This window comes from Vipera berus (genome assembly GCF_964194415.1).
Source record: "Vipera berus genome assembly, chromosome: 11".
Taxonomy (NCBI): Eukaryota; Metazoa; Chordata; class Lepidosauria; order Squamata; family Viperidae; genus Vipera; species Vipera berus.
In genome coordinates, this window is record NC_138214.1 from 11925185 (window position 1) to 11938988 (window position 13804).

General features: G+C 39.9%; 1 protein-coding gene across 1 annotated transcript; it reads left to right on the forward strand.

Annotated features, from left to right (window-relative positions):
- Window positions 1-263: 263 nt before the first annotated feature.
- ITM2A (integral membrane protein 2A) lies at window positions 264-13693 on the forward strand. The gene is made up of 6 exons (XM_081336402.1): window positions 264-490; window positions 6347-6478; window positions 7903-8091; window positions 9859-9969; window positions 10326-10476; window positions 12631-13693. Exons 1-6 carry the CDS (start codon window positions 407-409, stop codon window positions 12717-12719), a joined length of 756 nt encoding a protein of 251 aa, XP_081192528.1. The 5' UTR covers window positions 264-406; the 3' UTR covers window positions 12720-13693.
- The last annotated feature ends 111 nt before the right edge of the window (window positions 13694-13804 follow it).

The following is a 13804-nucleotide window of genomic DNA, read 5'->3' on the forward strand; positions in this document are numbered from 1 at the left end:
CTGGAGGCTCGAAGTGCGCACGCATCCGGTCTCTCTCCTCTCTCTCTCTCTCTCTCTCTCTCTCTCTCTTTCCCCCCCCCCGCCCTGGCTCTCAGGGGAGACCGAGCGCGTGCGCACTTCGAGCCTCCAGCCCTGGCAGAGAAAGACAAGGCGAAGGCCCGCCTTCCTCCCCTCCCTCCCACCGAGCGCGTTCCTAGGGAACAGGCCCCGCCGCGCCTGCGCATAAAGCTCCCCTTCGCCCCTCCCGCCTTGCTTCCGCCGCAGGCTCCGCCCACCCAGCGAGGGAGAGGCCGCTGCGCAGTTCCCGGATTCGGCGGAGACAGAAGCGGCATCGGAGGCGCTCTCGCTGCGAAGGAGCCTTTCCCCTCACAAGCGGCCCTCACAGCCCGCCCCCCCCGCCGCCGCCATGGTGAAGATCGCGTTCCAGTCGCCCTTCGCCCTCAAGGACGAGCCCAAGAAGGAGGCGGCCGAGGCCCTGGTGGCCGAGCAGGTGAGGAGAAGACGACGCGCCGCCATTTTGTGTCGGGGGCCCAGCGGCGGGCCCCGCGCGCCTTGCCCCCCTCCCTCCCTCCCTCCCCCGGGCAAAATGGCGGCGTCCCTCAAGCGCCTGAGGGAGGGAGCGAGGGGATGGGCTTTGTAGTCCTCCGTCGTGCGAGAGGGAGCCGAAAGAGGAATTGTGGCCCTTTGACTTCCTCCTCCCCTCCTCGACGGGAGGTCCGCCCCAGTTTGTTTATCGAAACTGTGCGTGGGGCGGGGGGGGGAGGGGGAAATAAACGCATCTATTTTTTAAAAAATTCCCACTTGGGCGGTGTAGAAATTGTATACAAATGCGAAAAGTTGGAGAAATAAATGCAAATAAGTTGGAGGAATAAATGCAATAAATTGGAGAAATGCGATAAGTGGGAGAAATAAATGCAATGAATTAGAGAAATGCAATAAGTGGGAGAAATAAATGCAATAGGTGGGAGAAGTAAGTGCAATAAATTGGAGAAATGCAATAAGTGGGAGAAATAAATGTAATAAATTAGAGAAATGCAATAAGTGGGGGAAATGCAATAACTTAGAGAAATGCAATAAGTGGGAGAAATAAATGCAGTAAATTGGAGAAATGCAATAAGTGGGAGAAATAAATGCAATAAATTAGAGAAATGCAATAAGTGGGAGAAATGCAATAAGTGGGAGAAATAAATGCAGTAAATTGGAGAAATGCAATAAGTGGGAGAAATAAATGCAATAAATTAGAGAAATGCAGTAAGTGGGAGAAATAAACGCAATAAGTGGGAGAAATAAACGCAGTAACTTGGAGAAATAAATACGATAAGGTTTCCTCAGCCCACCCTTCCCCCCTCCCCCGCGGCAGTTAGGCAACGCCTCCCTTGCTGGCAGGAAAGGCACCAACATCTGTGCAATTCTGGACTGTAAAGTGTGGGACTGAAAGGTCAACACGCCACAACGTCTATAGCCGGGTCTGCACATATAACGTGGGCTTCCTTTTGATGTAAGTAGAATATATAGGCCAGCATTGTATGCGTGCAAACGATTCTCCCCTTATTTGGGATTCGTGGACTTTCATGTCTTAACTGGCATTTAACAACCACCACAAAGCACCTTCTTTGATTGGGCATCTTTCCTCCCCCCCCCCCACACACACACACTTCATAGGATTCTGTGCCTATTATTGGCTTGGTGTGTTTGTGTTCTGTGTGCAGGATTTAGTGGAGGAGAGTGGAAGATTTGTATGTAGTTAGATAGTTATAATACTAAAGTCTCTTCTTTTTGTGTGTGTTAGTATGACTAATTCTCTATTGGTGTGAGTAGAGTCACAGAGCTATATAAATGAATGTAAATAGATATACATATATTTTCATTTGTAGAATATACTTTCTTCTGCCTAATTTGAGGATCGGTCTCAATCCACCAGTGAACCGGCCCTGGTTGATGGGTTGATCCTTGAAGACTAAGGAGGAAGGCAGAAAAGGGCCTTTGGCTAGATGGGTGGCATACAAGTTTAATAAATAAAATCAAGTAGAGACAGGAGTTGCAGGCATTTTCTTAATTAGTTCTGTTTGTTTATGCTGAGCGGTAGCAGTACTGCCTTGTCTAGGAGTGGGGCCTAGAGATATTTTTGGAGATATAAATTAGGCTTGCAAGTGGTGTATTATTTTGCACCATAAACAGCTTCCCATCCCTTTCTAAATTGAAATTCTTTTTTAAAAAAAAAAGTTAGCCTTGGAAGGAAGGTAGGAAATGGGAGACAGGGAAACATGTTGCCTTCAAGTTGAAAATAAAGATATAAATCTAAAATAATGGAACGTGTTAGCATGGGGATCAGGTATTTTTTCTTCTTCCAAGTGTAGCTTTTTGTTTTTAAGAAGCTTAATCATTTTCATGCTTATATAGAAAGTTCCTGGGTCTCAGAGAATAATGAAGATACTGTGGATTTTCATCTTTCTACCTGGTTTGTAGCATTTCCTTAACAGCTTTTTAAGATCCTAGCAATTCCATTAATGAACCCTTCATTGTAACAGCCTTACCCACTTCAAATGCTTCCAGATTATCCTTGCTCCTACTATTTTGCAAAATACTAGTTTTACATGAAAAATATATTTTACAATCAAATACTTTTTTTAGCTGCCCTTATATGAGAATACCATGTGATTCTATTTGCTTCGAAAGGTATTGTAGGAACCATTTGACCTATAAACAAAAAAAACCCTTTTTTTTAAACATATTAAAAAGTAGGTGATGGCAAGGCTGGGTTAGGATATAATCTCATTGAAAATACTTAATTCATGAGGTGGGAACTACTGAAATTAGTGATTTTTATCTTGGCCTTAGCATGTTTAAATAAATTTGGAGGCCTATATTAAACCTTGCAATTTGCTTTGAAAACATGGTAGTGCTAAAAACAAATTTTCCTTCAGAACTGATCCCACATGTTGAATGGTTTTGGAATGCATGCTGGTGGGGATTTTTGACCAAAATTGGAAGGAAATTTGAAAGAATTTACAAGGTACATAACTAACAGCACAAAGAATGTATTTTGCTTTTTGATGGTAGAGAATATTAGGCAAACAACAACTAGTATATATATGAAGTCTGCAAAATTATCTGATTTCCTGTGTCTGCTTTCACTTTCAGAACAGTTTATAAAAAGTAAAAGCTTTGTTGACAGTGTACATGTTTGTGCCTGATTATGTTTGGAAATTACTGAAAACATTCTTTTCATGCTGCTTGTATATACAGGACAATTTCAGGCAGTTAAAAGTTCCTGATTTGTGACAAGCGTTGATGGTTTGTCCCTAATGGCTGAGATCATATACTTGACTGATATTACATGAGTTCTCTTTAAAAGGCCATGTAAAATCCTACTGCGAAATGCACAGAAATGGATGCTTAAATTCTTCAATCTTGCACAAAATACATGCCTAAACATATGTAAGAAATATGAAATAGTTTTACCATTGATTCATGTTTCAGAATTCCACTAACTTGCAGAGTTCTGTTTAAGTTCCAGAAATTGTAAAGGTTGTATAACATCAATTTTTAATTGTTTAAAGAGAAAAGTCTAGGATAGCAATTTAACAGTCACAACTGGATATCAAATAGAAGCTAGTGGGCTAAAGGACTGCACAAGGAATAGTTATATGTATTACCGTCTAATATATATGGATTTTAAAGATCTGATTTTATTTTCATTGTAATAGTTCAGCTTATGCAGAGTAAAATCTCTACACCCAAGAAACTGGGCCAATTTCATTGTGGATTACAGGACGTTTTAAATCCAAACATAATTTGCATAAAATTCATAAGGGTTTTTGAGTCTTAGTCTTCCTAAGCCCCATTAGACGTAGCATCGTTTTTTAAACTGTCCCACCATTGATTATTGTACTATAACAGTTTTAATGAAAAAAAATCATGCTTCAAGATCAAATTTATATGGGATTAGTTCTAACCTCTTTAAATGTGCAGTGGTTTCAGTGTTATAGATAGATCCATATTTTAAAATAGGGATATTCAACTTTTTTCAACCAGTGGGCATGTTGGGATTTTTTTAAAAAACAACAACAACCAATTCTTGATTAACTTACCTATTTACAGAATCCCTGTCAAATCTCAATTTCAAAACACTATTTGTCAAAATACTGCAACTATTAAACACTCTTTTCTAGTTTTCTTTTGCTCTTTTTCTGGGTAGATGTGTGCTTTCCAAACAAAAAAAAATGGTAGAATTCTCTCACTGTTTATTTTTGTTTCCTAAAAGTAGGATATGTGGGCGTCTTGGATATGAAGATGAAACTAGAAATTGGACCTCTGTTTTGCAGTAGGCAGACTTCCCATCTTAAAGTCACAAATTGCTGCATTGTAAAAGTGGGAAGGGCCAGGTGTATTGGCAGTGCCTAGAGAGCTGTCTGCAAGCACAGTAATAATGCCTTTACGCTTTGTGTTGGCAACACCAGTCTTAAGCTGTGTACCTAAACATATTGTATATGAAGGCCAGCTCTGTACACACCCAGGATTTCCCTTAGCAGAACATGATAAAGATCAAATGTTACCTAACCCAGTGGTAGTTTGATTAGACAGCCTTAGTTTCCTGTCTGGTGGCCAGACAACGTGGGTTATAGGGAGTCCTATCAAACATCAGATAGGAAAGTTGCTTTATTTGTTGTCACAGATGTTTCCTGTGTGCTTAATCTACTTTTGTATTAAGTCAGATGACAACCTGCTGAGCCAAAATGTGCACGTAGTATATCTGTCTTCTTCCCCACCCCCAAATCTCCAGTAACAATTGGGCGGCCTGCTTTTCCAGTATCTGAAGCTTTTGCAAGCACAAAAGCATTGCTGTGGATTATCTTTGCAATTTAGCACCAGTCTTGTTCTGAGAACGTTTAGAAGAATGTTTATAATACTGGATATTTTTTTAACTTCATCAAAAAAAAAGCCTCACGGAAAGTGGAAGTTAAAAAATCATAATAATTCATTTTCAAATGTTTATTGAGGGAATTTTGTTACAGAACTTCAAATATACTTTTTGGAGCCTTTGTTCTATTTCATAAATCCTTAGGTACATAGGTAAAGGAGTTTTAAGATTGAATGATACAAGTAAACAGAATATTTCTGTAGGCAGGGGTACTTTACCTTGAACTATGAAATGCTGTGTTAGCATTTGTGTCAGTTGCTGATACAGAAGGTTTGTTGGGAATTTCCAGTGAAGTATAAAGAAATCTGTTTCTTGCTTACACAGATAGTTGGCTTTCATTTTGTTTCATTCTAGGTCAGCATAAAGGCTCCAGACAAGTTGCAGCATGATTTTTTTTATGTCTGACTTGATTGGACTACTTGTGTTAGCCAGTGTCACAAAGCAGCATTTAAAAAAAAATTCAGGATAGAGTCCATTATTTGAACAAACTGAACTTCATAGTTTGTATTTTGCCCATATGGACTCTTCATGAGTTGTTCATAGTTGTGGAAAACATGTACAATTGTTGTTATATGGTAAATTCAAGTAAAATCTAAGTCTTTTATTTGTTGAAGATGCTCAAATAATTGCAATGGTTAGCATTGTTCATTGAAACAAATCTGTGACAGTTGCATATATTGGGTTCTGGAGAACTCTGTTCCCCCTCCCATAGAATTGTGATTTTTGTTGTTTGTTATTTGCAGTTCCGCTTTTAACTAGTATTTTTGCAAAAAGCCCCCACATAATTCCAAAGAATTCTGAGCATATCTAAAAATACTTCCTCTTCATAGCCATTATGAACTTATTCTGTAGGATGGATAGTTAAAAGACCACAATTGATAGGTAGAAACCAGAGAGTAATTGTAGGAAATGGAGTACTAGAATTAGAAACAGCTTTTAATATTTCTTGCCTCAAATTGCAACAGAGCATTCTAACGACTCTTAACATTTTTTTTAATGCCCAAGTAATCCTGGGGGATGAGTAGAAATTCAACAGCTTTGAGATAATTAGTTATCAAAAAATTCATTCTAATTCTCAGCGCCATGGTAAAAAATCTATAATCTGATGGCAAAATTAGAGGAGGAACATTTACATTATGTGACTTGGCAGCTGGGTTTGTGAAGCCATGAGAAATAAGGGTCTTTTGCTTTATCTTGTCCCCTGCCAAGGTGACCTTTTACACCAAGTGTTTTGGTGGAACGCGAGTTGAATCTTATCCTTGTATTTAGGGCAAACACTAACCTTGGGCCAAAACCCTGTTGTGTCTCACATTATCTTTCACTTGCGAGGGCAATGCCACCCTATTGATTCAAGGACAATAGTAATTAAAGATAATTTCATCTTTTCAATAGAAAATTTAAAACAGCTTTTTCTCTGTTTTCAAGGACCCAGAAGTTGCAACACACAACCGTGGAGGTTCCTCTGGAAGATGTCTGCTGACTCTTTTGGGACTTGCCTTCATTTTAGCTGGAGTAGTGGTTGGGGGAGCCTGCATCTACAAATATTTCATGCCAAAGGTATTGGAGAGTTGGCTATTATCCCACTTATTTCTGAGTTTATTTCCCCGATTTTTAATTGCTTCAATCTAACTCCAGGCAGCACACATTCAGTAATATGCACAGTAATGATGGCAAGCTAGTCCTTGACGGTCTTCCAAAATAACCCAGTTTTTAACAATCTCCTGGAAGGAAATGAAGGAAGGAGCCACCACAATCACAGAGAATAAACTATTTCTTAGGAACGGGACACCAATAAAAATGCCTCCTTTTGGGTGATCATTCCTTGGTAAGAAGAGGTCCTTAGTGTTCCTGTACTGTATACACTAAAAAGCAGAGACATCACCCTGCCAACAAAAGTGCGTATAGTCAGGGCTATGGTCTTCCCAGTTGCAATGTATGGCAGTGAAAGTTGGACCATAAGAAAGGCTGAGCGCCAAAGAATTGAGACATTTGAACTATGGTGCTGGAGAAGACTCCTGCAAGTCACTTGGACTGCAAGGCGATCAAACCGGTCAGTCCTAGAGGAGATCAACCCTGACTGCTCTTTAGAAGGCCAGATCCTGAAGCTAAAACTCAAATACTTTGGCCACCTAATGAGAAGGAAGGACTCACTGGAGACGAGCCTAATGCTGGGAAAGATTGAGGGCAAGAGAAGAAGGGGACAACAGAGAATGAGGTGGCTGGATGGAGTCACTGAAGCAGTGGGCGTGAGCTTAAATGGACTCCAGAAGATGGTAGAGGACAGGAAGGCCTGGAGGAACGTTGTCCATGGAGTCGCGATGGGTCGGACCGACTTCGCAACTAACAACAACAACAACACTGTATATTGGGTAGCAGATTTTACCCAGGTAGCCAGTTCCAAAAGTAGCCAGTTCTCTTACAAGGCTTTATAGGTGATAACGCATACCTTAAATGGCAGCAATCAAAAGAATCTGCTATAACAAGGGGCCGTGCTGCAGTGTTCCCCAGTGGTCAGCTGTATTCCATACTAGTTGAAATTTCTGGCTCATCTTTAAGGATAGCTCCATATAAAGCAAATTACAGTAACTGAATCGAGAAGTGACAAAGGTTTTGTGTGACTGTACCACTTCCCCCCATTTTGTGTTCTCCGCATAAACAAATGACTTGAGAAGAGGAAGTTTTCTTTGTCTTCCTTCTTGTTTGGTGAGCCAGAAAAATTCAAAGGCAGGTTAACATACTCCAGTCCTTGTCCAAATAGCGGTCAGTGCACATCACGGCCAATCTCTCCTTGCGGCCTTCCAGGATCCAGTAAGAATTTGATATTTGCAGAGGTTTGGGGGGGGAAAAAACAGAATTGGTACCATTTTCTTTGCCCATTCAGGGGAAATTACTTAAGCAACTCCAAGATAGTTGAACTATAAAATGAATAACTGCGCCTTTAAATGAATATTAATAGCTGGCGATTTCTTTTTTTTTTAAAGAGCAAAATGTTCCGTGGTCAAATGTGTTATGTGGGAGAAGAAGATCGGAGCCAGGCAGCCGAGCCGTATTTCCTGCCCATTGCTGAAGAAGCTGATATCAGAGAAGCAGATAACATTGCCATCATTGACGTACCTGTTCCAAAATTCTCTGACAGTGATCCGGCTGCTATTGTGCATGATTTTGACAGAGTGAGTCTTTTTTTTTTTAGGGCGGGGGAGGGAACTGTGGGTTCTTTTTTTCTCTTTCTTTTGGTAAAAAAAAACGATGGATGAAATCTCTTTAATGAGGATTGGGTTTTTATGCCTTTTTCCTTTTTCGATATTCTGGTAGTCTTTTCCCCTCCCCCACTCCTCAGTTTTCAAGTGCCAGCAGCATGTGTATACTAAATGTAAAATAATATTTATTAGGGCTTTCTGGGAGAAGTCTCAAAATAGGAAGCCTAATTGCACAAATTCCAGGAACAAAAATTGTATTGCCAAACGTAGGAGGAGTGATTTCATTCTTGAGAGCAGAGATTTTCTATCTCTTAAGGGAGGCTCTCCTTAAACAGATGTCCCCCCCCAAAGAGTTTGGCCTACAATTCCCATCATTCCTAATCATGGCTGACACTGGTGGGTGTAGGTTGGGAACGCGCCAAGTTGGGATAGCTGTCTGTGCCTAATAGCATTACCCACTGGTACCAAGGCAGGGAGCTGACCTTGAGAAAGAACCTAGAGCGCGGGTTTCAAACTCATCACATGACATGTCATGACATATTGCGACTTTTTGGGGAGGGGCATTGCCAGAGCTGGGGTGGGTGCAGCCTCTGTATGAGTACGGCAGTTTGATACCCCTGACCTAGAAGGCTGCTAGGAAAACACCAGGTGCAGAAAGGGCATGCAGTAAGGCCAGAGGTGGGGTGTGTGGGGGGAGAGTCTTACAAAGAGATCACACTACCCCTCCCTGGAATATAAGGGAGACAAAGCAAGATGCGGAGATTTTCAAGACTTATTTTGGCCTGTTCTCAATAAAATGTAATTTTAGTCTTGTGGAATCTTGTTTCCTCTACATACAGTTGGCTGGGAATAACAAACACTTGTTTCTGAAAGCATAGTTGCAGTTCACAAAAATTACCTTGGGACTGCACAGGCTTAGACATGCTTAGCACAGCCAATTAACCAGCAGGCCTTATATGGGACTGCTCCCTTATTATGTCTAATCCTGTGAAATATTTATAGTCATTTCCAGTCAGCGTTAAGATAATTGCAACGGCAACATTATCAGTTTGGAAACATAGAAAATATGTCATTCTCTTCTTTGCTTTCTTGTTTATTTTAATGCCTAACCTATTAGGACAGTGGGTTCGTTTCAGTGTTTCTGGTTATCTGAGAATGTTACAAGTGGAAAAGAATCCAGCATTGTCCTCCATTTTACCCTCTTACTTTTAACCTGATTTTTTTTCTTGATCACTCGATTCCCTTGGATTTTTGTGCTATGCAGGCTGTTGTGCAACAATTGGATCTTCTGATAATCCCATACTTAATGCAGCTTGTCCCTCCTGGCACCTTGATTGTGTTGTATCTGCAGTACTCATCTGGCTGTTTTACATAAAAAGTGCTACTGATGTGACATCTTTATTTTCTCTCTCTTAAACATGAATTTTAAGTCACAAGTTAATGTGATTCATAGAAAGCAAGTCTTCAACATTTATCCTGGGAGATTGATCATGTGTTGAGTTGCAAAAATGAAATGTGTTTACAGATTGCTACTGTGAGAACAGCTTCCTATGTTGTTGCATTGAAAAAAAAACAATTTGGGGATGTAGCATAAACAAAGTTTGTTACTTTTGTTTTCAGATCAATTATGTTAATTTTGTTGCAGTAAAACATCACTCTTTTGCAAAGGGCTGATTTGAAACAAGTGGCAGAATTGAAAATCCATCACTGGATGTTTTTTCCCCCCTTATATTCCTGTAGCTCCTGACAGCCTACCTTGATCTCCAGCTTGGTAACTGCTATGTGATTCCTCTGAACACCTCTATTGTTATGCCACCACGGAATCTGATCGATCTTTTTGCAAAATTAGCGGTAGGTAGCAATTAAATGGAGCATGGAAGATATATGTGTGTTCTTGTTGCAGTGCACATCTGCCCAAAGAAAGTTTAGAATAAACCATCTTGCGTCATTGCTAGAATTGCTGTAATGAACAGTTGGTGAACTTGTGACCTTTCAGATCCTGTGCAAACTGATGAGTTGCATTTTTAAATCTTGAAAGTCTGAAGCATCTGAACTTGTGGGTGCTCACCAAAGTGGGCTCCCTTTAGAGTATCATCTATCCCCCACCCTCTGTAACATGCTTAATTGCCTTCAGGTGTAACTTTGGTCTTGGTGGAGTAATCCCAAATGTCTGTATTAAGAATGGTATTTTTCCCACACACACACAGATGGGTTCCTACTTGCCTCAGACTTACCTTGTTCGTGAGGAAATGGTTGTGACTGAAGAGATAGATAACATATCAGATCTGGGTCTCTTCATTTACCAGCTCTGTGTAGGGAAGGAAACCTTCAAACTTCAGCGCCGAGAGAAGATCATTGGTGAGTATTTTATTTTGAATTGTTACTGCATTTCAGGATATGAAAAAGAAAGCAAGGGAAGGGAAAGGGAAAATTGTTGAGCGTTTCAGAGTGTGATTTCCTATCTTAAGGGGAAAAGCTGCCACGGGAATAATAAAAGTTCAGTAAACAAGTGAGTTTATTTATTATTATTTTATTTTAATTCCATTTATATCCCGCCCTTCTCCGAAGACTCAGGGCGGCTTACAAGCTTAGCAGTTTGTTAAATGGAAGGATTTTCCACCAGGAATTACCTCACTAGGATCTAGCTGTTATTCCTGATGGGTATATAGAGAGCCCTAAGGTTTGAATTCAATTCTAGCTAAACCCCAAATTCTGCTCTTTAGCTGCAGTCAAGCCTTACAGAATCGGGAACCATTGCTATATCGTCAGACAGAAGAGAGCAAATGTTCTTCCAGGGTGTGAGGCTGCTGTAAGATTTAAGTAGTGGTGCCAGATAGATTAGCAGTCATTTCCTGGCTGATCCTTTTTTGTGTATGGAATAGGGTGTGGTGAGAAGGAATGTGTAACTTGAGTTGGCTTCCTTAGTATTAGCTAACAAAGTGAAGGGCAGGGCCCGTTACATAATATCTATCGGAGCACCCAATTTTATACTATCGCTCGTGTCTTGCTGAGTATACGGCTGATATTCAGTAACCTTGAGTAGTAGTGAAGGAGACACCGTAGAGTATTACGTTTATACCATTTTGTACACCCTCAGCTTATAAAAACTTTTAAACTAAGAGCAAAGTGTTTGGTTGTGCTTTATATACATGGAAGTTAGGAAGTTTTTTTTATTAACTCTGTAATCCTGCTGCTCTTATTTTAAGTATTTTTCTGTGGTTATGTGCATTCCAAACAGCTGAGGTGACTTACACAGCCACTTTACCAGTGTTGGCAGTTGTATTCATGCCCCAGATGGCTTCCCTAAATCCTTTCAGCATCTTTGCTGAGTACTTTAATCCATCCCCTTTTTGAAAATTGGCACTTGCCTCTTGAAAGCTAATGTTTGAGAGTAGACTTGGGCTCTCTGCAGATAAAATTAGGTCACAGTCAAGTCATCGTGAGTTCTTAATAGCACCATACTTGCAGCATAGGAAATAATATAGAAAAACTATGGCCATATTTACAAGTTCATGTTCATTCTCTTATTACAAGGATAGCAGTGGATGGATGACATTTTGGCCCAGGATATTTTCAGGTGCCATTTAAGGATCACATAAATAGATGACCATTTCTTGCACAATTTTGCTTGTGACCAGCAGTGTTGTTGTAGTAAAAACAAAGTATGGAAAATCTGCAAACATCTAGAATTCTTTCTAGCCCTTTTACCAGCAGTGAAGGGGATGCTTAATTCTTTTTCCTTATGCACGGTAAATTAATGTGTTCTTTGTGGTGTTTCTGCTTTCCCCTTCTACATTACATTTGTATATATACACTGGGAAACAAGGGGCAAGCTGCATAGGATTTGCTCTCAAGCACACAATGGTGACCTTATTTTGTGAATCACCAAATTCTGAGCCACTGCCTAACTTCCTTAGAGTTGCATTGGAGGGATGTCTTTCTTTGCAATTCCTGATCAGAACAGTCCTCTTTTTAAACTCAGCTTTTCTTTTGCTGGGCTTCTTTACCTCAAATTTGCTCCCATTCTGTTCTGTTTTGGGAGAGTTAGCCTGCAGATGGCATCTTTAGCCCCTTCATGTGGCTTCTATTGTTTCCATTAAGATGGAAACAATAAAAAGGCAATGCCAGCTTGAGGAGCACACTTTGAATTCCATACTGTATTGCAGTCTTAGCCCCACCAATGTCCAAAGAATGAGGTTCATGGTGATGACCCTTTTAATAACAACTGAACATGGTTTTCCTGGTGTTTTTTTCTTCCTTTCATTGACCTAAAGCTCCAGTTGGCGTACCTAAGCAGTTACAGTCAGTCACTATAACTCAGTTTTTCAAACTTAACTTTTAAAATGACTTCAACTCCCAGAATTCCACAGCCCTCATGCTTTGGGAAGTCATTCATGCTGGACGACTGAACTTGGAACATCTGTAATCTATGGAAAGAAAAACCTGTTCTATCTAACCTGCTCCTGTTCCCTGGATAATTGGCATTGTGTTTTTCCCCCCCTGTCTTTCTAGGCCTTCAAAAGCGCTCTGCTGAAAAGTGCCACATAATCCGTCACTTTGAAAACGTGTTTATTGTTGAAACCAAGTTCTGTCAGCAGTGAAACGTATAGGGCGGAAAATGACAATCACGCATCTTCATTAAAACTCCAAGCTTTACACCTTCAGTTTCAGAATTAAATGTGCAGTGATAATCAAAAGCCTTATGTTTCCTTTCTGTGAATTGCTCAGATGAAAAGAGAAACCCTTGAAATCCACAGTAGGCTTTTCTTTGAAACTTGTGGTGCTGCTAATTTTTTCAGCTCCTTCAATTTTGAATAGTAACATTTTAAAATGGATTATTCTCTTAAAACATCTGTATGTCTGTTTTAGACTGAAGAAACAAATTGAAATCCAAATACCAGTTCCTCCATAAACATGTAACCGAATCATTACTTGACTCTTTCACAAAAACTAATACATTAATCTCTAGTTTGCACATTAGTTTCTGGCTTCATAAAAATGTTCTGCACTTGGTTTTCCACTAAGGAAGCAAAGAAGACATATCCAAATTTTAAGGGTTTTATTTAAACTTCATTTGTGAAGCATGTAACTTTAACCTTGATAATCATAAGCAGCTAACATTGCTTTTTCATTTTGTGCAATTACTGTATTAAATTTGTATGTATATTTGGAGCCGATCTTGAGCTGACTTTACTACTTTTAATTCCTCCCTTCTGTTTGTTGTGATATTTAGTTGTATAGCTAAAGCACATTTATTCTTAAAAGCTTTTCCATTGGTATTTTGGGTCACTGGACCTACTTCTTAACATCTTAAATCCAAATGTTATGTGATTGATATTTTTATTAGGTCCAGTTTTCAAGTGTTTCCATAGCTATAAAATTCCTATCTTGTGAAACTTCTAGAGCAGACCTTACGAGCAAGTTACCACTATTATTGCAGAGAGCTTATCCTTGTTTGGGATTGTGGTCTTGAGTTGGTAAAGGGATTTCTAGAGAGCTGCAAACCGAGTATTTTATAAGGGACTTTATATTTCACACAGATTGTGCAACCCTCTAATAAATGTTTCTCTTAAGATGATGGTGGTGGCTTCCATTTTGTTCTGACTGCGAAAGAAACTGGGGAAAGGGCATATTTTAACAAGGTTTATGAACTGTATAGCATTGCCTCAGGTCTCAGATTTCTTTA